This window comes from Pygocentrus nattereri, chromosome 17, assembly GCF_015220715.1.
Source record: "Pygocentrus nattereri isolate fPygNat1 chromosome 17, fPygNat1.pri, whole genome shotgun sequence".
NCBI classification, from domain to species: Eukaryota; Metazoa; Chordata; class Actinopteri; order Characiformes; family Serrasalmidae; genus Pygocentrus; species Pygocentrus nattereri.
Window position 1 is genome coordinate 15517238 of NC_051227.1, and position 26420 is coordinate 15543657.

The 26420-nt window shown below is 40.0% G+C and overlaps 1 protein-coding gene across 2 annotated transcripts in view; it reads left to right on the forward strand.

Annotated features, from left to right (window-relative positions):
• kifap3b (kinesin-associated protein 3b) overlaps positions 1–26420 on the forward strand; it is a 57716-nt gene that overhangs the window by 12877 nt on the left and 18419 nt on the right. Inside the window, exons 8-18 of one of the 2 annotated variants that reach the window (XM_037546762.1) lie at positions 346–444; positions 1379–1557; positions 4990–5152; positions 9305–9405; positions 12712–12820; positions 15638–15750; positions 16826–16991; positions 17719–17844; positions 20751–20849; positions 23352–23437; positions 24610–25226. In XM_037546762.1, coding sequence (XP_037402659.1) covers positions 346–444; positions 1379–1557; positions 4990–5152; positions 9305–9405; positions 12712–12820; positions 15638–15750; positions 16826–16991; positions 17719–17844; positions 20751–20849; positions 23352–23437; positions 24610–24624 — 1256 coding nt within the window. In that variant the 3' untranslated portion in view covers positions 24625–25226. Of the gene's footprint in view, positions 1–345; positions 445–1378; positions 1558–4989; positions 5153–9304; positions 9406–12711; positions 12821–15637; positions 15751–16825; positions 16992–17718; positions 17845–20750; positions 20850–23351; positions 23438–24609; positions 25227–26420 lie in introns of those variants that run through there. The other variant, XM_037546761.1, reaches the window with a different exon arrangement.

Here is a 26420-nt window from a genome sequence, read left to right on the forward strand (position 1 = left end):
TCTGCAGTTATCGGATTATGGAGTGCATGTAAACGCACTCACTGTTGCCAGTGAAAACCAGTGACTGCTAGTTGGAGCGAATCACAGTGAAAATGAGAGTTGCATCCATAAACATCAGTGACGGCTGTGAAAAGCTTATCATGATGATTCGTCACTATGAATATGAGCAGAGCTCAGTATTGTGCGGCAGGTGAAACTATGTGTGTCATTGAATAGTCTGTACACAATAGCCTGTGTTCTGTTCACAAGGAAGGGCAGAATGTAGACAATAGGTATAAAGATAAATAGCGTTAAATAACCCTCTTCATCCTCACTCAGCACTCTGAGTCCTTAACATTCCCCTACGTGATGAAGATCCTGACAACCTGGCTCTGCGGAAGGACCACGAGAAAGCCTATAAGAAATATCAGAGCCTTCTGGTCAAGCAGGAGCAGCTTCTGAGGGGTAATGTTCAACTGTTCTACCATTTTAGCCTCCACTTTCTGCTTTAACCCCAGAATTATTATTACATGATTAATCTTAAAACTTGCTATCCTTTAACTTTTATTATATAGTTACAACTCTGAATTAAATAGTAACTACTCTGATATCTCTAGTATCTGCTATCGGTTGTTCAGCATCTACTGTGTGTTATTCAGCAAAAATAATACTATATATATATATATATATATATATATATATATATATATATATATATATATATATAAATACTACTATAAATAATTTAATAACTACTCTACATTTTTAAATATCTTAATAATAATATATAATTTTTTTCTTGTATCCACTATGAATTATTCAGTATCTACTATTAATTATTTAGTATCCACTATAAATTATTCAGTAACTATGAATTATTCAGTATCTAATATTAATTATTCAGTAGCTTTGAATTATTTGAACAATTAACACTAAATAATAGATAGTAGATAATAGATACTAAATAATCCATAGTAGTTACTGAATAATTCATAGTGGATACTGAATCATTCATAGTAGTAACTACTACTACTACTACTGTGTCTTTTGTGAATTATTCAGTATCCACTATGAATTATTCAGTAACTACTATGAATTATTCAGTAACTACTATGGATTATTCAGCATTTTCTATTAATTATTCAGCATCCATTATGAATTATTTAGTATCCGCTATAAATTATTCAGTGTCTATTATGAATTATTCAGTGTCTATTATAAATTATTCAGTATCTGAAATAAAGCAAATGTGTCAGTTCTATATTTATGAAGGTAAAGAACTGAAGTTTTGACCCGCATTCGGTTCAGATCCGTCTGGAATAGTATTAATACCTCCTGAGAGTTGTGTAAGACACTTGAGTTGTGTTAAATGCTGCGTTCTGTGCTCCTGCTGTTCCAGTTGCTCTGTATCTGTTGCTGAATTTGGCCGAGGACACACGGACGGAGCTGAAGATGAGAAATAAGAACATTGTTCACCTGCTGGTGAAGACTCTGGATCGGGACAGCGAGGAGCTGCTGGTGCTGGTGGTCTCCTTCCTGAAAAAGCTCAGCATATTCCTGGAGAACAAAAACGATATGGTGAGTTTATTTTCATTTTATTGCTTCCTGGTGCAGAGAAATGGACGAAATTGTGTCCTGTAAGAACAGTAGCTGCAGCCATCTTGAAGTCTGTAGTTTGAAGTGAAGCATAGATCACAGCGTGTCACAGCGTCAGAAACCACTTCACCATTTTCCAATAAGATAATGAGCTCCACCTGCTGGTTTTCACAGCCAATAAATCTGAACTTTCTTCACCCACTGCCTTGAATCGGGAAAACCACACAAGCACTGCTGTAGCCCGAATAAAACCGTTTGTCCAGCATTTTATTATTGTTGGTAATTATTTCACTGACAAGTCTTAACAAAGCAAAAAATGTCTCTAATGTGGTTTCTAACCTTGGGACATCCTGGCAGATCCCCTAACCCTTCAAATAACAAATAATCTAAAACAAAACTTTTCAGTTAACCTCTTATGTTCCAGGGTATATCTTGGTTTGTCCATCTGAATTTTGACCAAATTGTGAGGCAGATTATTCAGTGACTGCATGAAAGAAGTGTACGTTTCTATTTTATTTATTTATTTATTATAAAAGCTCCCCTCAAATTAACATGCATATCTATGCATATCACTATACGCTTACAATTTACTGCTGAAAGCCAAAAATCTCAGACGCTCTTTATATTATTTTATTAAAGTAACGTTTCCAGAGCAGATCACTGAAGAGACGCCGTCTGTTTATAGTTTATAGCCCAGATTTGGGGAAAAACAGCTCGACTTTCAGTAGAAAAACAAACTGAGTTCAGCTTCTTTTATTATAAGGGTTTAAAGTGACATCACCATCTATTTGACTGGAGAGAAGAGTTACAGCCTCATACGACGCCCAGCTTCTGAATGTAGCTTATGAAATCTGAACGTTATGAAGAATATGACCAAGTGCGTTTTGGAACCACCGGTGGTCTCAAGGAGTTGAAGAGGCTACCTATCTAAAGACCGCTGGTTCAGAGCAGATGAGATCTGTAGAGATCTGCGCTGACATTGTTCATAATTTATTGGGTGAGGATTTATTCGCCCTCTGAGTGACACACAGCAGCGAAAATTTAAAACTAGGATGTTTTCAGCTTTTGGAAATGATTCTTAAATGGCAAAAAATCTGGTGTTTTTCATTTATTGCTGCATATTTTGAGGCGAGGTCAAATATAACGGTGCATATTACAATCTGAAAACTACCAACGTGACTTAAAAGGTGCTGTCTTACAGTCTTAAAATGAGGGTTCTTTAGTAAAAGGTTCTATATAGAACCATGAACACTCAAAGAAGTTAAATTAAAGGATTCTTTGCATCATGAAAGGTTTCTTCATACTGATGGAGAATGTGCTGGATGTTCTATATAGAACCTTTTTGAAAATGGTTCTACACAGCACCCAAAAGGGTTCTTCTATTGTTATGGTGTCTTTTTTGGGTGCTATTTAAAAGCCTATTTAAAAAGGTTCTATGTACTTTTAAAAAGAATGTCCTTCAAGGGTTCTTTAGTGTCAAACTTCTAAGCCTTTACAAAAAGGTTCTATGTAGAATCATAAACAGCACATTCTCCATCAGTCTGAAGATCCTTTTCAGGAGGCAAAGAACCCTTTAATCATGCAAAGTGTTCATGTTCAATGTTCATCTATATAACAGTTAAAAAGGATGGTTCTTCAAGGGTTCTTTAGTACAGATAATGGTTTGATATAGAACCATGAACACATGAACATCGTGAAAGAGTTTTTCAGACTGATAGAAGTTATGCTGTACATGGCTGTATGCAGAATCTTTTTGAAAGGGGTTCTATATAGCACCAAAAAGGGTTTCACAATTGTTACAAGCCAAATAAACCTTTTTTCCTAATGTATAGAACCTTGCTAAGAGTGTAAGAACCATCTACAGCACATTCACGTACAATTTACATCAAGCTGTTGAACTGTTTCGCCATGCAAAGGTTCTTTAAGTGTTCGTCGTTCTTTATAGAACCATTTTCTTTACTAAAGAAGCACCATCTTTTTTAATAGTGTATACTATAGGTATAGGTAGAGCATTGATTAATGTCAAGTTCATCTTTACACTCGACTCAAAGGCTACGTTTACACTGCACTAATACGTGGTGGTGGTGTGTTAGTGTGTTGTGCTGGTCTGAACGGATCAGACACAGCAGGGGAGTTTTTAAACACCTCAGAGTCACTGCTGGACTGAGAAGAGTCCACCAACCAAAATATCCAGCCAACAGCGTCCTGTGGGCAGCATCCTGTGGGCAGCGTGACCACTGATGAAGGACTTGAGGATGACATCTGCAAGGTGGACTGACAAAGTAGGAGGGTCTAATAGAGTGGACAGTGAGTGGACACAGTGTTTAAAAACTCTGTCTGATCCACTCGTACCAGCACAACACACACTAACACACCATCACCACCACATCAGTGTTGCTGCAGTTCTGAGAATGACCCACCACCCAAGTAGTACCTGCTCTGTGTGGGTCCATGGTGGTCCTGACCACTGAAGAACAGGGTAAAAGGGGGTAACAAAGTATCAGAGAAACAGATGGACTACAGTCTGTAACTGTAGAACTACAAAGTGCAGCTATACAGTAAGTGGAGCTGATAAAATGGACAATGAGTGTAGAAACAAGGAGATGGTCAGAATGTTATGCCTGACCAGCATGTATATAGTGTATTGCCAAAAGTATTCGCTCATCTACCTTCACACGCATATGAACTTGAGTGAGATCCCATTCCTAATCCATAGGGTTTAATATGATGTCAGCCCACCCTTTGCAGCTATAACAGCTTCCACTCTTCTGGGAAGGCTTTCCGCAAGGTTTAGGAGTGTGTTTATGGTAATTTTTGACCGTTCTACCAGAAGCACATTTGTGAGGTCAGACACTGATGTTGGACGAGAAGGCCTGGCTCACACTCTAATTCATCCCAAAGGTGCTCTATCGGGTTGAGGTCAGACATCAATCATACCTCAAAATAAACTGCAAATGGACTGAACTACGACCAGCTGGAGAGATGGCCTGAGTTCAGATCGTTTTTGGGGCTGTTTAGAGGCTCTGAGCTAGTTTGGCTTGTTAACATATGTAAAGGAAACCATGACTGAGTCCACCTCAGACACTGAAACGGACCAAGTGTGAATACTTTAATGTCGTAATCATTCAGATTAGGTTGCATATTACAGTGTGTTAGAATTTATGATTCCCAATCTTGATGGCGTCACTTAAGTGGCTGTGTGCAGTCGTCAGCTGCAAACTCTTACTGATTACGCCAGTTCTGCTGTGAGGCACGTAACAAAGCGAAGAACACGCTGTTGATATACATGAGATATAACAGCACATCTAGAGCTTTTTCCAGGTTGTGTGGTCAGAGCTAACCGTCGTGTAAACTGTAATGTCTTGTGAATGCATGTTATGTGTAACTGTGCTGTGGTTTGTTGACACCGGTCAGGCGGAGCTGGACACGGTGGAGAAACTGGCTCGTCTGGTCCCGTGTGAACACGAGGATTTACTGAACGTTGCTCTGCGCCTCCTCCTCAACCTCTCCTTCGACACAGGACTGCGCAGCAAGATGGTGCAAGTGGGGCTCCTGCCGAAGCTCACCGCTCTGCTGGGTAACTCCACTAACACACATTCATATTCGTATGATACCGTTTAAGAGACTAAATTCTAGTTTCTCTATAGTCTTCCCTCTAAATATAATGACTTTTGTGGCGCCTCTAAACCATCTTCTGATTTCTGATTATGTCACCATGTGATATTAACCGATTACAGGATTAACTAAGAATATGATGCTTCAAATTGATGTAGAAGGTGGTTTAATTAACAGTAGAGGAACCTTTTTGGTGCTATATAGAACGCTTTTTAAAAAGGTTCTATATAGAATCATCTACAGCACATTCTCACTCAGTATGTAGAACCAATTCATGATGCAAAGAACCCTTTTGTCATGCTAAGGGTTCTTGGAGTGTTCAAACGTCTGCATAGAACTGTTTTTGTTACTAAAGAAGTTTTCAAGGACTATTTTATAAGGGTTTACTATTGCCATGATATCTTCATCAGTGTAATGATGATTTTCCATCGAGCTGGATATTTTTGTTCTTACATCTCAGCTTTATCATCTCTGCCTACAGTGTCTTCCAGCTTGGCTTGAAGGCCCTGAATTTGAGTTTGAAAAGGACAAGCATTGGTTTTGTTTTAAAGTGATTTTTTATGAGAGCTGTGATTGCAAACAGCTCTGCTGGCTGCTGTATCTGCAGTGCTAACAGGGGATACTCATTTTGGCCGAAAAGGACAGATACGTGTTTAATGTAATATGTCTGTTGGTTTACACTTTTCTTTCTCTCTCTATTTTAGCTGAGAGGTGTAAAGAGAGACTTAGAACGTACTTGAAATGGCCAAATTTGAGCAGCACTTTTCATTTCAAACATGGTTAATCATTTTCTTTACAGGATGGCATCTGTTAACATTGTTTTGTTTTTTTAACACCTGAAAAAAAATTACAGGAGTTTCTGGGTTTAAATTGTAAGTACACAGGCCAGATGCTTAGAACCAAAACTGTTTATAAGCAGCCCAGACTGATGTAAACAGTAGTATTATAAAGGGTTTGTATCCTTCATTTTTCTTGTATTTTATGTTCTTGGCCTTATTCCAGCCTCAGAATTAAACAGGCTTGAAAAAAGCCAAAATAATTGTTATTATTATTATTATATTAATCATTATTATTATAGAGTGAAGAAAATTGTATTTGGGATAGCATAACAATGGCCTACCAAAACCTTAGCAACTACCTGGGATAGCATAGTAATGGCCTACCAACACTTTAGCAACCACCTGGGATAGCATACTAGCAGCCTACCAACACCTTAGCAACCACCTGGGATGGCACAACTATGGCTTACAATCACCTTAACAACCACATGGGATAGCATAGCAATGGCCTTCCAACACCTTAGCAGCCACCTGGGATAACATACTATCAGCCTACCAAAACCTTAGCAACCACCTGGAATAGCACAGCAATGGCCTACCAACACCTTAGCAAACATCTGGGGAAAAAAATTTGATAGTAGTTTTCACATTAATTGTATGCATTGACGATTGTTTATATACATTAAAAGTAGTGCTGTTGCACTATTGCAGTAGTTTTTTCATTAGTTTCGTTCATTAACAATACAGGTTTATACACTGATTAGATGTCACATTATTTCTCTACATCAACAGTATATTATAAGACATTTAAAACAATTTTCAGTTTTTACATTAATGGTACATTTCTACTTTTACAGCAGATTTTATTGTTCCATGCATTATCCGTACAGATTTATACAGTTTAAGTAGTTTTTGCACTATTACAGTAGATTTTACATTAGTTTCACACATTAACAGTGCAGTTTTATGCATTACAATTTTTACACTATTGCAGTAATTTTGACATTTTTGGTGAGTTTAACAGGCTCCCCAGCAGCTCTCATAAAACTTTCTCTCTCTGTGGGTCAGCGCTGTTGGACGCCCCTAATGAGAAGCACATGTTTTAGCCACCGGGGGCAGCGTTGAGGCCCAGGCTGTGCTGACCTTTTTTTTTTAACATCACTGAAATTCAAATATTCTCTGTATTCAAGTTTTCTCAGTTAAAAATGATGGTGGCCCATCTCTGTCTCTCTGTCTCTTGTCCCTCCTTCTGTCTTCATCTCTCTCTCCATCTCTTGTTTTCGTTCTTTTTTTGCCTCTCTCTGTGTTTCTCCCATTTTACCCTCCTCTTTTCGTTCTCTCTCCTTTTCCCCTTGCTTTTTCAGAGGTCTCCAGTGGTCACAGCTGGTTCTAATGTGTTCTGATGTGTTAATGTGTAGTTGGGGGTCTCAGGTTTGCTGCTGTTTTTTTAATGAATGCTTTTATAGCACATCCTTCAGTGAGTTTGGTGTCTCTGAGGGTGGGGTGGAGTGGCAGGGGGGTGGTTTCTCTGAAGAGGAAATGTTATTAATGAGAGAGTTTATTTGACTTGTTTGAGGCTGATGGTTTCCTATCTGGGTTTAAATTGTAATTACACAGGCCAGATACTTAGAACCAAAACTATAAAAAGCCCAAACTGATCTAAACAATAGTATAATAAAGGCTTAAAGGGCCTGTATTCTCCATTTTTCTTGTATTTTCTTGTAAGTTGGCCTTTTCCAGCCTCTCTTAATCACTCAGAATTGAACAGGCTTTAAAAAAGCCAACTTATTGTTTTAAATCTTTACTTTTAAATATTATTATTATTATTATTATTATTATTATTCTAGGGTCAAAATTTTGCAACTCTTACTCCACCACAGTCAGTACATACTCGGTAGCCACCTTGGATAGCAGAGCTATGGCTTAACAACACCTTAGCAACCACCTGGAATAGCACAGCAGTGGCCTACCAACACTTGCAAACCAGCTATGAGAAAGCAAAACGACTTGGCAATACCTTAGCAACCACATAATAACCACCAAGCAATGCCCGTAAAACAACCTGGAGTACCATGGAAACCTCGTAGCAACACTACAGTTACTATACAAACCCAATGAAGTGTAAGAAGTGTTAGCTGGCTTTGTCTAGACAATTTAAAATGTATTCACAAACTTTCCAGGTAAGCTGTTACTGTGCCTATGAGACTGATATGCACTATACTGCCAAAAGTATAAACTCACCCATCCAAATCATTGAATTCAGGTGTTCCAATCACTTCCATGGCCACAGGTGTATAAAGCCAAGCCCCTGCTTGTAGAAGCAGACTGCTTCTACAGACATTAGTGAAAGAATGGGTCGCTCTCAGGAGCTCAGTGAATTCCAGCGTGGTACCGTGATCGGACGCCACCTGTGGAACAAGTCCAGTCGTGAAATTTCCTCACTACTAAATGTTTCACAGTCAACTGTCAGTGGGATTATAATAAAGTGGAAGTGATTAGGAACGACAGCAAATCAGCCACGAAGTGGTCGGCCACGTAAAATGAGTGGGGTCAGCGGATGCTGAGGGGCATAGTGAGCAGAGGTCAATCACTACAGACACTACAGCTCTTAATGCTTCAACACCAAGAGATTTTAGACAATTCATTCTCCCCATTGGGCCCCCCTTCCTGTTCCAACATGACTGCGCACCAGTGAACCCGATAGAACACCTTTGGGATGAATTAGAGCGGAGACTGTGAGCCAAGCCTTCTTGTCCAACATCAATGTCTGACCTTACACGTGCTTACACGTGCGGTCAAAAATTCCCATTAACACACTCCTAACCCTTGAGGAAAGCCTTCCCAGAAGAGTTGAAGCTGTTATAGCAGCAAAGGGTGGGCCGACATCATATTAAACCGTATGGATTAAGAATGGGATGTCATTCAATTTCATATGAGTGTGAAGGCAGACGAGCGAATACTTTTGGCAATATAGTGTATGTAAATAGCCTCTTGTGTGATTGTCTGTCTGCCCATGTGTTAACACTCCTTAGAACCCCAGTATGATAACAGCATGAATGGGCAGAGCTGACATGCTGACAGATGCATGAAATTTACGTTCGTTTTTTTGACATTACAAACGCAAGAAATCCAAAATGGGCTGTTGCAGCTTGGACCGAAGAGACTGTCTGGAGTGGAAAGTGGACCTTTAAAATGTAATGTTTTGCGTGTAAACATTAATAAAGTTTCAAAGCATTAAACACATTAACCTCTTTTATTAAAAAGAACAGTGAGGGAAATTCTCTTCCCCAAGCTTCCCCTTTAAAGAACGTTCTGCTGTTTCTTTTCTTCTGCAGGCAGTGAGAGTCATAAGCAGATTGTAATGTGTATCCTGTACCACATCAGCATCGACGACCGCTCCAAATCCATGTTTGCCTACACAGACTGCATCCCTCAGGTGGGACTCCTTCACTCACTCTTCACTCTGAAACATACTGGTGGTTCCTCATTCCAGTCCTAGAAAGCTGGTAGACAACTTGTGCACTACATATTATGTGCGTTTGCTAATGTAAACCATATGGCGTGTTAGTCACGGCTCGCTACAGGACTCAGCTCAGTAATTACTGTAGCAGGGCCTTCAGTTAAGGCCGTAAATGCCAAAACTGGGTCAAAAAAACAAGAAAATCACCTCTACGATGATGCTAATTTCTGCTAGTGGCTCAATGGGATTTGTAGTAGTGTGTTATCGCGAAGCTAATGCTGCCCATAAACATTTTTGGGCTGTTCTAGATTAAACACAGACATTTGAAGCTTGTTAAAGACATTCCTTATGTTTTATTTTGAATCTTGTAACAGACATTTACTGTTGAGCTTGTATGGATCAGTTTTACAGTGACTCTTTCAGTAAAGGGTCCTGCCTTCGCTCTTTTACATTCCTAACAATCAGTGGTGGACAGTAACTGAGTAAATGTAATTAGTTTCTGTACTTAAGTCGTTTTTTCACAGCCACAAGTCAGTCTGGCAGTCTGACGGATTAATCTGAGCTTCGTGGATGCCAGGAGAATGCTACCTACCAGAACACACAGTGCCAACAGTAAAGTTTGGTGGAGGAGGGATGTTGGGCTGGGGCTGTTTTTAAGGGTTTGGGCACCGTAGTTCCAGCGAAGGGTGATAATGCTACAGCAGACCAAGACATTTTGGACAGTTATACGCTTCCAGATTTGTGGCAGCAGTTTAGGGACATGATTTGACAAGATTAGTGTGGAAGAGTTCCAGTGGCCTGCACAGAGCCCTGACCTCAACCCCATTGAACACATTTGGGATGAACTAGAAAATAGACTGTGAGTCAGGCCCTCTCGTCCAACATCAGTGTCTGACCTCACAAATGATCTTTGAGTGAATGGGCACAAACTCCCACAGACTCTCTCCAAAATCTTGTAGAAAGCTTCCCAGAAGAGTGGAAACTTATAGCTGCAAAAAGGTTCAGCTCCATATTAATGCCCTTGATTTTGAATTGGGATGTCCAGCAGGCTCATATACACACTTTTAAAAAAACTCAGTTTTTCAAGAGTTCTTTGGTAAAGGAAATGGTTCCATCTATAACCATGAACACCCAAATGACCCTAATGGTTCTTCAGATTGATGAAGAACGTGCTGTAGATCGTTCTACATAGAACCTTTTTGAAAGATGTTCTTCTATATAGCACCAAAACGGGTTCTGCTATTGTTATTGAGTTAAGCTTATAACCATAGAAGATCCCTTTTTGGTGCTGTGTAGAATGCTCATCAAAAGGTTCTATAGAGAACCACCTACAGCACATTCTACACCAAACTGAAGAGCACTTTTATAATGAAAGAACCCTTTAATCATACAGAGGGCTCTGTTGGTGTCCATGGTTCTATATAAGACCCATTTTCTTTTCAAAAAAACCCTTGGGGAACCATCTTTTTCTAAGAGTTCAGATTTGGTGGTCAGGTGTCCACGTACTTTTGGCCAGATAGTACATTGTCAAAGGTAAGAAAGCTGAAAGACGAAGTTGTGCTGATGCTGTATATTTAATAAATGTAGAAATGATGCACACGTGAATCAAACAGATTCAGTGCATCACTTTGGTTACAAAGTAGAGTCATGCAGTGTCTCACTCCGACAGAGGAGAGGGCCACTGTGGGGTCACTAGCTTGAGCCAGGATTCTGTCTGACTGAAATGATTTTTTTCCAGTTGATGTCATCTTTAAAACTTGTCCTCTCTGGACTTTCCTGCCAAATGCAATGAAAAGTAGTTGAATTAGCTTTGGATGAAACTATGTTTGGTTCTCTGCTGCTCAGTGCCGCCTTGGATGAAGTGCTGAATGTGTATGAGGAGTGGAGGCATAGCAACTGATGCTATTCCGATAACGTCACAATCGTGCTGCCATCATTTTAGACAGCAACTTCACTCAGCAGTGCTGTAATGAGATGAGAAAGCCATAACTGATCCAGCAAAAGCAATAAAACACATTTTAAACCTTTTTTAAATTATTAAAGCACATTAATTAGTGTAATTAGAGTGTCCCAACTTGATTTTATTTGATTGGTGGTTGTAGTGATGACAAGCAAAAGCTGCAATCTAAACGGCTGAGATTCCCCGTGGCATTATTATTTTTATCTTCCAATCCGCATACTAGCGCACTAAATGATATGCAGAAAAAGATTAGATATATAATATCTGATATATAATACACAAAATATACCAATAGAAGTGCACTCATTAGTGTAGTAGTGTAGTAGTGAAGTACAGAAGTGTGTGGTTTGTGACGCAGTGTTAGATCCGTCAGTGAGACGCGATCGGCAGCTCCAATGGCTGATTATAGCTTCACTGTGCTGCACATTAATTGTTAAACGTCTCCAAGCAAACGTTTGAGGTATGTTTTCATTAAGGGTCATTTATTGAGGTCAATTGATGCATTTACTGAGGTCAGTTGATACGTTTACTGAGGTCAGTTGATTCGTTTACTGAGGTCAATTGATGCATTTATTGAGGTCAGTTGATTCGTTTACTGAGGTCAGTTGATGCATTTACTGAGGTCAGTTGATGCATTTATTGAGGTCAGTTGATTCGTTTACTGAGGTCAATTGATGCATTTATTGAGGTCAATTGACACATTTACTGAGGTAAATTGATGCGTTTATTGAGGTCAGTTGATGCATTTTTTAGGTCAGTTGATGCCTTTATTCAGGTCAGTTGATGCCTTTATTGAGTTGAGCTTTGTGATATTGTTTTTGTATTTGCCAGCTTTCAAAATTTGTTCTATGTTCAAGGCATCTCATTACAACTGCAGTCCCATTTAAGGTGGAACGGATTCAAATCAGAAGTTGGTGAATAAGAAGCTGACTTCCGCTTGATATTTATGTATGAGTTTATTATTTAAGAGCTTTGGTGGCTAAAATCTTTAAATCTTTTAGTGATCATTCTGATTTATTTTGCTTGTTTTCATCCACTTGCAGGGTTGTAAATGTAGTACAGGTGATAAGATGAGCTCTATCAGAGCACAGTCCGAGTCAGAGCTTGTGGAGACGTGGTCTTCTTGATATTGTGATTGAACACTATGAATGCACACATTTTCTGGTTCTTTTTTTTCTGTTAAAATATCTTGACTCCACAGAGCTCCAATTATGTACTACACAGATTAGTTTAGCTCTGATTGGTTTAACTAAATAAACCCCCCAAAAAATAACAACAGATAGTTTGCAGGCTCTCTAGTTTGTCTGTGTGTTTGTGCTCAGTTGATGAAGATGGTGTTTGAACACGGAGAGGAGAGAATCGACTCTGAGCTGATCTCCTTTTGCATCAACCTGGCTGCTAACAAGAGGAACGCCCACATTATCTGTGAAGGTACAGTCTCTCTGCATAGCAGACAAGTTCAGTATGCTTTCCTGATACTTTATACAGGTCAGATTTACACCGTTTCTTCATTTCTAGCAAAGACGTGTTTGTAGTCTGAAGCTTACTTCTGTAGTTTTGCACTGTAGCTACGAGGCTAATGTAGCTAACATACACTCACCAAGCACTTTATTGGAAACACCTCCTCGTATCTACACCAATGTCCATTCTGTCAGCTCCACTGACCGTATAGGAGCACTTTTGCAGCTCTGCAATTACAATTACCCTGTTCTTTATTGGTCAGGACCCCCACATAGCAGGTACTATTTGGGTGATTGGTCATTCTCATCACTGCAGTAACACTGGTGTGGTTGTGGTGTGTTAGTGTGTGTTGTGCTGGTGCGAGTGGATCAGGTGGATCAGACACAGCAGTGCTGCTGGAGTTTTTAAACACTGTGTCCACTCAGTTAGACACTCCTACCTTGTCAGTCCACCTTGTAGATGTAGAGTCCTTCATCAGTGGTCACAGGACGCTGTTGGCTGGACATTTTTGGTTGGTGGACTATTCTCAGTCCAGCAGCGACACTGAGGTGTTTAAAAACTCCAGCCGCACTGCTGTGTCTGATCCACTCAGACCAGCACAACACACACTAACACACTACCACCAGGTCAGTGTTACTGCATTGCTGAGAATGATCCACCACCCAAATAGTACCTGCTCTGTGAGGGTCCTCTGGGAGTCCTGACCACTGAAGAACAGGGTACAGACTACAGTCTGTAACTGTAGAACTACAGAGTGCAGCTATATGGTCAGTGGAGTTGATCAAATGGAGAGTGTAGAAACAATAAGGTGTTCCTAATAAAGTGCTTGGGGGGTGCGTAATGGAAGGTAATGTACACCAATTTCACTCAATCATATTTACAGAGAACAGTGTGTCTAACACTGTCAGATTAGAGATAAAAGCTCCAGAGAGTCTGAAGGGAGTGAGTGATGATTTAGACATGCAGTTAGCACCATCCTAATGATTGTACTTAAGCTTCCATTACATTTTGGCTACATTAGCTGTGTAGCTCCAGTGTTAAACAAACTAAGAAAACTTCAGACACCAAACATGTCTTGGCTGATTGAATGTATTTGGGGGAAATTGTTTAAGTTTGATTTTCAATGTTTGGTATTTTTACCAAATTTCTCCGTATACAAACAAATGCATTTCCATATATTTTTGAAAATATGTGTCAAGTTTGTAATATGTTCCCATATACATTCCAAAAGTATGCAATTATTAGAAAATGACACTATTACATATACTTAATTTACATAAATGTCAATATATTGACATCTACACCAATCAGGCGTAACATTATGACCACCCCCTTGTTTCTACACTCATTGTCCAGTTTATCAGCTCCACTTACTGTATAGCTGCACTTTGTAGCTCTACAGTTACAGACTGTAGTCCATCTGTTTATCTGATACTTTATTACCCCCTTTTACTCTGTTCTTCTGTGGACAGGACCCCCATGGACCCTCACAGAGCAGGTACTATTTGAGAGGTGGATCATTCTCAGCACTGCAGTAACACCCACGTGGTGGTGGTGTGTTAGTGTGTGTTGTCCTGGTCTGAGTGGATCAGACAGAGTTTTTAAACACTGTGTCCACTCTATTAGACACTCCTACCTTGTTGGTCCACCTTGTAGATGTAAAGTCAGAGACGACAGCTCGTCTGCTGCTGCACAGTTTGTGTTGGTCATCCTCTAGTCCTTCATCAGTGGTCACAGGACGCTGCCCACAGGACGCTGTTAGCTGGATATTTTTGGTTGGTGGACTATTCTCAGTCCAGCAGCGACACGGAAGTGTTTAGAAACTCCAGCAGCACTGCTGTGTCTGATCCACTCAGACCAGCACAACACACACTAACACAGTCAGTGTGACTGCAGTGCTGAGAATGATCCACCACCCAAATAGTACCTGCTCTGTGAGGGTCCATGGGGGTCCTGACCACTGAAGACCAGGGTAAAAGGGGGTAACAAAGTACCAGAGAAACAGATGGACTACAGTCTGTAACTGTAGAACTACAAAGTGCAGCTATACAGTAACTGGAGCTGATAAAATGGACAATGAGCGTAGAAACAAGGGGGTGGTCATAATGTTACGCCTGATTGGTGTATGTACATGTACAAATTAGCATATATATAAATGTCAAAAATGACAAAGTTAAATATCTTTAGCACATATTTTAAACATCACTTATCTTGAACATATATTGCACATGTATTTTTAATATGAGCAGATGTACATCCATATATTTTTGTTTCATATGGGTCTTACAGTTGGTAAATTGGATCAATGTTTTGCTTTAAACAAGGAGTAAAACTTACTATTCAAACTATACATATAGTAAAATGTTCTTTAAGCAGTTATTGCACAGCAAAAAAGATTAACTTCACAAGAAAAAACATCTTAAATCTAGTCAATAAATCTAACATCTCTCATTATGAGTCTGTTGTCAGAATATTCTAAGATTATTCCACCTGTTTCTGTACATTTATGCTTGTTTTATCTGGTGAAAGTGTCTGATTCCATCGGCAGATTAGTTCACTTTAGTTTTGCTCATTTCAAGAAGTAATGTTTAAAACAAGTAACACGATCTGCCAATGAAATCAGACACTTTTAGAAAATAACGGGGAAAAATTCTAGAAATAAATTAAATAATCTTAATATTCTTAACACTCTCATAATGAGAAAAAAAAAATATTTTGACTAAATTTAAGATGTTTCCACTCGCTAAGATATCAATTTTTTGTTAATCAGTGGATCTGTATTTGCAGGAAATGGTCTGAAGATGCTGATGAAGAGAGCTCTGAAGTTTAAGGACCCTCTGTTGATGAAAATGATTAGAAACATCTCACAGCATGATGGTCCACTCAAACAGCTTTTCCTGGTTAGTCAGTGTCAAATGGGCCTTCAGCCTACCATATGCCATATACTATACCGTACAACAGTGTACTATAACCATATACCATACAACAGTGTACTATAACCATATACTATACCATACAACAGTGTACTATAACCATATACCATATACTATACCATACCATACAACAGTGTACTATAACCATATACTATACCATACCATACAACAGTGTACTATAACCATATACCATACAGCAGTGTCACATAGCCATATACTATACCGTACAACAGTGTACTATAACCATATACCATATACTATACCATACAACAGTGTACCATAACCATATACCATACAGCAGTGTCACATAACCATATACCATATCCTATACCATACCATACAACAGTGTATTATAACCATATACTATACCATACCATACAACAGTGTACTATAACCATATACCATACCATCCAACAGTGCAACATAACCATATACCATACTGTACCAAATACCATACCATACCATACAACAGTGTACCATAACCATATAGCATATACTATACCATACCAAACAACAGTGTACTATAACCATATACCATACCATCCAACAGTGCAACATAACCATATACCATACCATACAACAGTATACTATATCCATATATTATATACCATACCACACCAAATACCATACCGTACAACAGTGTAACATAACCATATACCATACCATACAACAGTATACTATATCCATATATCATATACCATACCATACAACTGTACTATAACCTTTTTGTCAAGTTCAAAACATCATAAAACACAGTTTGCATTAGTTTACATCAAATGTATGTACATATTTTATACACAGATTTTCTCACAGTTTCTCCACTTTCTTTAATGAGTCAAAAATAATCAAGCAAAATGTTAAGAGTTGTTCATTCGAGACATATGGTGGACGTAGGAGAGCTAATAAAACCCCTGGACTTCAGGTGAATGATTATTGTAATGCATTAAAACCTACTAATCACCAAGCTTTCAGTGTAGTTCTGTTTGAGGTCTAAGGTATTATATTGTTTCTGATACAACATATTTTGTGTTTTGTACCGCAGGATTATGTGGGTGACCTGGCCGCTCAGATTGGTCCAGACGAGGACGAGGAGTTTGTGATCGAATGTTTGGGGACGCTGGCTAATCTCACCATCCCTGACCTGGACTGGGAGCTGTTACTGAGAGAATATAACCTCGTACCATACCTCAAAGACCACCTTAAACCAGGTAACGACATGCTGGAGAGTATCAGTTTGTATGCTCAGTTTATGTATGACAGGGCAGTCGTGGGCTGGAGGTTAGGGAGCCCGCCTTGTGACTGGAACGTCCCCGGTTCGATCCACTGAGTCGACAGTACGTGACTGAAGTGCCCTTGAGAAAGACACCTAAACTGCTCAGCTGTTGATGGGGCTGGCCACCACTCTGGGCAGATGTGCTCACTGCCCCCTAGTGTGTGCGTTCACTAGTGTGCATGTATGTGGGTGTTTCACTACACGAATGGGTTTCATGCGGAGGTCTGTTTCCTCTGTGTCTTGGCGAATGGTTCTGAATTCTAATTCTTATATTCTGTACTGTACAAAAGTTTTAGGCAGCCAGGAAACGGTAAAAGTATGTTTTCTGGGCTGTTTGTGTGGCTTGCCAGTGGAAGCTCAGTATAGTGTAAGAATTAATACAAATAAGTGGAAACATTTACTGCCCAAATTTAACAGAAGGCAAGCTGTCCCAAAACTTTTGACAAGTCATTTAATATGAATATGAATCTGTCTTTACTGGCCAAGTGTGTTTGGACATACAAGAAGTTTGTCTTTGGTTACACAGTAACTTGACTATGATAGCAGCTATGATAATGGACCTGCACTGATTGTGTTGGATCATTTGATGAGAGTGTGAATTGGTAGATCTAATTGTTTTAATGCCCATGTATGATCTTTGACCTTTTGCTTGTGTGTTTTAGGGTCAGCGGAGGACGACCTGATCCTGGAGGTTGTTATAATGATCGGCACTGTGTCAATGGATGACTCCTGTGCTGTTATGCTGGCGAAATCTGGCATCATTCCTGCCCTCATAGAGCTTCTGAACGGTAAGACATCCCTATTACACAGCTAAGGCTCTAATGAAGCTCACATGGCTTCACAAAGTCAGTGCAAGTTCGAACAAAGCACACTGATATTCACACACTTATCCTAATACATTCAGCATAGGCTCTTACAAAGCACAAACAGCTTCACACAGTCAGCACAGGCTCTAACATCCTCATACAGTCAGTACAGGCTCTTACAAAGCACAAACAGCTTCACGCAGTCAGCACAGGCTCTAACATCCTCATACAGTCAGTACAGGCTCTTACAAAGCACAAACAGCTTCACACAGTTAGCACAGGCTCTAACATCCTCATACAGTCAGTACAGGCTCTTACAAAGCACAAACAGCTTCACACAGTTAGCACAGGCTCTAACATCCTCATACAGTCAGTACAGGCTCTTACAAAGCACAAACAGCTTCACACAGTCAGCACAGGCTCTAACATCCTCATACAGTCAGTACAGGCTCTTACAAAGCACAAACAGCTTCACGCAGTCAGCACAGGCTCTAACATCCTCATATAGTCAGTACAGGCTCTTACAAAGCACAAACAGCTTCACACAGTTAGCACAGGCTCTAACATCCTCATATAGTCAGTACAGGCTCTTACAAAGCACAAACAGCTTCACGCAGTCAGCACAGGCTCTAACATCCTCATACAGGCAGTACAGGCTCTTACAAAGCACAAACAGCTTCACGCAGTCAGCACAGGCTCTAACATCCTCATACAGTCAGTACAGGCTCTTACAAAGCACAAACAGCTTCACGCAGTCAGCACAGGCTCTAACATCCTCATATAGTCAGTACAGGCTCTTACAAAGCACAAACAGCTTCACGCAGTCAGCACAGGCTCTAACATCCTCATACAGTCAGTACAGGCTCTTACAAAGCACAAACAGCTTCACGCAGTCAGCACAGGCTCTAACATCCTCATACAGTCAGTACAGGCTCTTACAAAGCACAAACAGCTTCACACAGTCAGCACAGGCTCTAACATCCTCATACAGTCAGTACAGGCTCTTACAAAGCACAAACAGCTTCACGCAGTCAGCACAGGCTCTAACATCCTCATACAGTCAGTACAGGCTCTTACAAAGCACAAATAGCTTCACGCAGTCAGCACAGGCTCTAACATCCTCATACAGTCAGTACAGGCTCTTACAAAGCACAAACAGCTTCACACAGTCAGCACAGGCTCTAACATCCTCATATAGTCAGTACAGGCTCTTACAAAGCACAAACAGCTTCACGCAGTCAGCACAGGCTCTAACATCCTCATACAGTCAGTACAGGCTCTTACAAAGCACAAATAGCTTCACGCAGTCAGCACAGGCTCTAACATCCTCATACAGTCAGTACAGGCTCTTACAAAGCACAAACAGCTTCACACAGTCAGCACAGGCTCTAACATCCTCATATAGTCAGTACAGGCTCTTACAAAGCACAAACAGCTTCACACAGTTAGCATGGGCTTCAACATCCTCATATAGTCAGCATAGGCTCTTACAAAATATATTCAGCTTCACACAGTCAGCACAGGCTCCAACATCCTCATATAGTCAGCACAGACTCTAATATCCTCATACAGACAGCACAGGCTCTTACATCTTCATACAGACAGCATAGGATCTAATATCCTCATACAGTCAGCACAGGCTCTAACAAAGTATTTTCAGCTTCACATGGTCAGCACAGGCTCTAACATCCTCATCTAGTCAGCACAGGCTCCAACAAAGTATATTCAGCTTCACACAGTCAGCACAGGCTCTAACATCCTCATCTAGTCAGCACAGGCTCCAACAAAGTATATTCAGCTTCACAGGGTCAGCACAGGCTCTAACGTCCTCATCTAGTCAGCACAGGCTCCAACAAAGTATATTCAGCTTCACAGGGTCAGCACAGGCTCTAACGTCCTCATCTAGTCAGCACAGGCTCCAACAAAGTATGTTCAGCTTCACACAGTCAGCACAGGCTCTAACGTCCTCATCTAGTCAGCACAGGCCCCAACAAAGTATATTCAGGACTGTCTTTCTCTCTAAGCTATTGGTAACTAGATAGATAAGAGCGTCTGCTAAATGCTGTAAATGTAAATGTAAGCAAAGCATTAACAAAGAAGAGGGACATTGTAATATCCATGTGTGCAGGCAGGTAGTAGATGGTTGAGTTGAAACACAGTGGTGTGGAGTTTCCTGTGTTGAGAAAAAGGCCGACAGAGTTTTTGCTCCCACAGCGGAGAGATCTATCTGCTGTGGATCAAAACATATTAAAGAAACGGAGGGGTCGCAAAATCCTCCACAGGAGATATCTGTACTGTTTCAGGGGAGAAACTGATACTCCATTCAAATGGATGCTTCTCACGAGAGCTCTGTGCCATTTACATGGGCTGGAATGTCAGCTCCCGTGAAATAACACCGGTGATAAAGTACATGTCAGTGCAGCCTCATTTTAATTCATGAAGTAGAGAAGACGTGCTAGACTATTACTTTTAGAAAGATCCAATGAAATTTTACAGTCAACCAGACAAAATATGTTTGGTGTTTAAAGTTTGCTTCTCAGGTTTTGCACTGGAGCTACGAGTTAACTATTAAAGGAAGCTTATATCCCACCGATTAGCCTGGTGCTAACTGCATGCCTGAATCATGCCTCAATATATATGTTGTTCAGTATCTCTAATAGACTTGATTATGTGGTTTCTGACACTGTATGAATCACCATTGTCTACAAACATGGACTGAAGTACATCACATAACGGAAAACACCATCCATACTTGCATTTTTATACTTAACACACTGTTGAAATCTTTATAATGAGGATAGACTTTTATAGGGATACTTTTATTTGGCGCGCTCTCTACATATTGTTCCTATTCTTTACATGTGTCTGTGTTTTTGCTTTCTCTGTAGCCCAACAGGAGGATGACGAGTTTGTGTGCCAGATCGTTTATGTTTTCTACCAGATGGTTTTCCATCAGGCCACCAGAGATGTCATCATTAAAGACACCCGTATCCTTCCACTCTCTCAACACCACCATCGTTCAGTGCAGGGCAGACAGAGTGATACTCGAGCTACTGAAATAAAAGTACTATGCAGAAGTCAGAACTCTGAAGTGGTTTTAGAAATAAAACCAACTCCAAGAACATGAAAATGTAATAATTCTTAACTGTTCTATAACAGAAGCTGTGTGTGTTTACATGCACTCAATAATCCGATCATAATCAGATTTCTCAGTGATGTGATGTTTCTCAGTCTGTGCATGTGCGAAAACAGATTGTGGTACCAGAAATAAGCGAGCAGCTTAACTCTTGCATATTCTTCATCCTCTAAATGATATATGTTCATATTTTCAGGTGAAGTGACGATGTTTTAGAAAAAAGCCGCGGCATGAAGTTTTAGTTTTACATTCCGTTTACGTCACATCATCTTCTGTGACTTTATTGGCTGGTTGTAAAGCAGGAATCTGATTCATGTAGACCTAGAATTTCCCCATTGTCTGATTACTCAAGTGCATGTAAACGTCGACCGGGTTACTGACAAAATCAGATTTAAAATCTCTGTTACCAGTTAAAGAGGAATCCTGCAATTTTTCAAGTTTTCTCCATAATCAAATCATTAAAACACAAAAAAAGTCACTGAGTGTGGATGGGTGTGAAATGATTCATCCATTCTAGATTCTGTTCACAGTGAAGGTGACAAGAACCAGACAGTCTGAGAGTTTAAGGCCTCTAAAACCTACGTCTCTGAAAGCTTTTACGTGAGTTTTATGGTAGTTTTTATTTAAGATTTTGGCCTAAAATATATATATAATTTATTATTTTTCTTATTACTATTAATATTGTTTAAGATGTACCACTATTTTACTATTACTAACATTACATATACAGGAGACACGTGTGGGTTCACTGGTGGTTCTGGATAGTAAATAAAATGTCTATTTGTGCTGTAGTCATCTTGACCCCTGGTTCACCCCGGTTCAGTACAGCAGTTCACCACTGCTATCACCAGTACTGTAAAGGACCTCAGTCAGCTTCTTTCCACTGAAGTATTTCACACTAAACCACTCAGAATGACTTTATATCTCAGAAAATGTTACCATTTGACATTACAAATAAAAAAAGGCAAAAGTCCCTTTTGATAATGTCGGCACATAGTGCTGTTGTTTTGTTCTGTGTAGCTCACAAACTTATAATTAATGTCACTTCCAAAGTCCTTTTGGTCAACTTCATTCTCTTGCGGCTTCATTCGGAGTGTCATTTTACAGATTTATATGGGATGTGTGGATATTTTTGTGTTTGTTATTCTATATTCACCAGTTATTAGTACCTGCATTTGGACACGCATAAAAATGTTCTGCGTAGAAAGAAACTATAGATTTTTTTTAAGGCTCATTATGTTTCAGAAATACAGCAATATTAAACGACATTCCTAACATGACAAAGAAATTCAATGCTAAAATTCTCTAACAAATGTTACATTATTCTAGCTGCATTACTTGATCATTGCAGTGTAAGTAATTTAGGTCACTTATTAAGCCATTTTAGTCCTGGAATTAAATAGAATCAACCTTAAAGATTCATTCAGTCGCCACTACCTGCTGCGTTTTACTAGTTTAGTATGCTAAAGGGGAACTCCACCATTTTTTCTACATTTTTACATGTTTAACCTTTTTATTTCCTTGAGACCGCCGGTGCTTCCAAACCACACTTGGTCATGTTCTTCATAACCTTCATATCTCATAAGCTACATTCAGAAGCTGGGTGTCGTGTGAGGCTGTAACTCTTCTTTCCAGTCAAATAGATGGTGATGTCATTTTAAACCCTTATAATAAAAGAAGCTGAACTCAGTTTGTTTTTCTACTGAAAGTCGAGCTGTTTTTCCCCAAATCTGGGCTATAAACTATAAACAGACGGCGTCTCTTCAGTGATCTGCTCTGGAAATATTACTAATATAAAATAACACAAAGAGCGTCTGAGATTTTTGGCTTTCAGCAGTAAATTGTAAGCATATAGAGATATGTGTGATCATAAAGCACATGTTCTGTTCGTTTGAAGGCAGCTTTTACAAAATAAATTAATAAAATAAAAATTTACATTGATGAAAAATGTATGTTATGAAAAATATGCCGTATAGATGTGTAAATTCAGATGGAAAAAACAAAATATACTCTGGAGAGTAAGAGGTTAAATGGTTAAGATGTAAATTATTTCATTCAGAGTGGTTGTAGGCAAGTAAGTGCATAAGTTGGTTTATATCTGAAGTGTTGCCTTGAGTATGAGTATTTCTTTATATTGTGTCAAGTGTTAATGGTAATACTTCTTCCGTATCTCGTTAGTATTGCTGTAACAATAATTTGCTCCGTGAACTGTTTTTTTTTTTTTTTTTTCATGGTAGAACTAGGATTAATTAGTAGCTGGAAGTTTGGCCCACAGAAAAGTGAGCATAAATAGAACATAAATAGAGTGAATCACGATTAGTAGCAGACTGTAGTTCCTGAACTCTGCCTCCAGAGGCGCCTGCTTACCTCATCGACCTCATGCACGACAAGAACACCGAAATCAGGAAGGTGTGCGACAACACGCTGGACATTATTGCAGTAAGTACACACAGTACAGCACACTAACACTGTTCGTCTTAAAGGGCCAATATTCTGCGTTATTCATGTGTTTTATTATTTTCCCTCTGAAGTTCAGCCAAAAGTTTTTTTTTTTCCTTTGTTATAAAATATCCAACCATTTTCTAACCTCTCTCTATTGTTTACAATTAAACATTTTAAAAAAATGTTTTAATCTTGCATGTGATATACATCTCTGACGTGGTGGTGGTGTGTTAGTGTGTGTTGCGCTGGTCTGAGTGGATCAGACACAGCAGTGCTGCTGAAGTTTTTAAACACCTCAGTGTCACTGCTGGACTGAAAACAGTCCACCAACCAAAAATATCCAGCCAACAGTGTCCTGTGGGCAGCGTCCTGTGACCACTGATGAAGGACTAGAGGATGACCAGCACAAACTGTGCAGCAGCAGATGAGCTGTCGTCTCTGACTTTACATCTACAAGGTGGACTGACAAGGTAGGAGTGTCTAAGAGAGTGGACAGTGAGTGGACACAGTGTTTAAACACTCCAGCAGCACTGCTGTGACTGATCTACTCAGACCAGCACAACACACATTAACACACCACCACCACGTCAGTGTCACTGCAGTGCTGAGAATGATCCACCACCCAAAAAGTACCTGCTCTCTCTCTCTCTCTCTCTCTCTCTCTCTCTCTCTCTCTCTCTCTCTCTCTCTCTCTCTCTCTCTCTCTCTGTCTCTCTCTCTCTCGTTCTCTCTCTCCCTCTCTGTCTCTCTCTCTCTCTCTCTCTGTCTGTCTCTCTCTGTCTCTCTCTCTGTCTCTCTCTCTCTCTCGTTCTCTCTCTCTCTCTCTGTCTCTCTCTGTCTCTCTCTCTCTCTCTCTCTCTCTGTCTCTCTCTGTCTCTCTCTGTCTGTCTCTGTCTCTCTCTCTCTGTCTCTCTCTGTCTCTCTGTCTGTCTCTGTCTCTCTCTCTCTCTGTCTGTCTCTCTCTCTCTCTCTCTGTCTCTCTTTCTCTCACTTTTTTCTCTTTCTCTCTCTCTGTCTCTCTTTCTCTTTCTCTCTCACTTTTTTCTCTATCTCTCTCTCCCTTCTCTCTTTCTCTCTCTCCCCCTCCCCCTCCCCCTCTCTCTCTCTCTCTCTCTCTCTCTCTCTCTCTCTCTCTTCCCCCTCCTCTCTCTCTCTGTCTTTGACATTAGATATCAGTTGGCTGAGAGTGGTTGAAAGCTTGGCTCGTTTGGGGAAGTGTTTCATTGACTTTATTAGGTTGCTCGTTAAGCCCCTGCACCACATCAAAGGGGCCGTGGGAGGGTCTGGTTTGTGTCCGTGGCGACAGACTCGGTGCAGATGGATAACTCAGCGTAAGCGCAGTGGCAGCTCAGCGAAGCTCCGGCCTGCAGCTGATTTGTGATTAGCCGATAAGGGCAGTGATGAATTTGCCTCATCACAGTGCGCCGGCTTCACATTCCTGTGGTGTTTGTTTGCTTCTGCACAGCGCAAACACGTCTGAAGAGCTCCATTCACACACGGCTGCGTGCAAAAGTTTAAACATCCCGCTCAGATCACAGATCTGTTAAGTGAAAATAACACATCTTTTAGAGAGAACACACTAAAAGAGGACATTCTCCTGTTTATCATATTGGGAAAAACGGAAGAAAATAAATAAATAAATGTGCCGTAAGCAGCTCAGCTTTTGTGTTTTATCCTGAAAGTTTAACTCAGAAGATAAACAGTAACTGTGCAAAAGTGCTGTGTACATTCACACATGACTGGATTTCGATGTATACATGTGCTTTGTTTATAATAATGACGATGATGATGATGATGATGATGATGATGTTAATAATATTAATATACAATGTTACATTTATTCATGTAGCAATAAAAACATAATACATATTTACTGTTATATGAATAAAAAAGTAACTGTTCTTTCTGTTCTCTGTGCTCTTTGTTCTCTGTGTTCTCTATACTCTGTGTTCTTTGTCTTCTCTTTGCTCTCTGTGTTCTTTGTAAGTCTCTGTATTCTGTGTTCTCTGGTGTTCTCTATACTCTCTGTGTTCTCTGGTGTTCTCTGTACTGTCTGTGTTCTCTTTGCTCTCTGTATTCTTTGTGTTCTCTATACTGTGTTCCATGTGTTCTCTATACTGTGTTCTTTGTGTTCTCTGTACTCTGTGTTCTTTGTGTTCTCTTTACTCTCTGTGTTCTTTGTGTTCTCTATACTGTGTTCCATGTGTTCTCTATACTGTGTTCTTTGTGTTCTCTGTACTCTGTATTCTTTGTGTTCTCTTTGCTCTCTGTATTCTCTGTGTTCTCTGTAAGTCTCTGTATTCTGTGTTCTCTGGTCTTCTCTATACTCTCTGTGTTCTCTGGTGTTCTCTATACTCTGTGTTCTATGTGTTCTCTATACTCTCTGTGTTCTGTGTGTTCTCTGTACTCTCTGTGTTCTCTCTACTCTCTATGTTCTCTGGTGTTCTCTGTACTCTCTGTGTTCTCTGGTGTTCTCTATACTCTGTGTACTGTGTGTTCTCTATACTATCTGTGTTCTCTGCACTCTCTATGTTCTCTGGTGTTCTCTATAATCTCTGTGTTCTCTATACTCTGTGTTCTCTATATTCTCTATGTTCTCTGGTGTTCTCTGTACTCTCTGTGTTCTCTGGTGTTCTCTATACTCTGTGTACTGTGTGTTCTCTATACTATCTGTGTTCTCTGCACTCTCTATGTTCTCTGGTGTTCTCTATACTCTCTGTGTTCTCTGTATTCTCCCTGTTGGCTGGGTTCTCAGAGCTGCTGTCCACATGATTGATTAATGGTGGGTTCAAGCAGAGGGGCCAGTATGTGTTTAGGTCAGGCTGTTCCACAGGGGGTTTCGCTGATTAATCTGTGTTTTTATTCAGCGGAGCGGCTGGCGGGGGGACACTCCAGCCGTCCCTCTGGGTCCAGACAGAGAGTGGGCTTCAAATAAAACATAAAATGTTACCTGTGCAGACGTTATCACATATTTTAGACT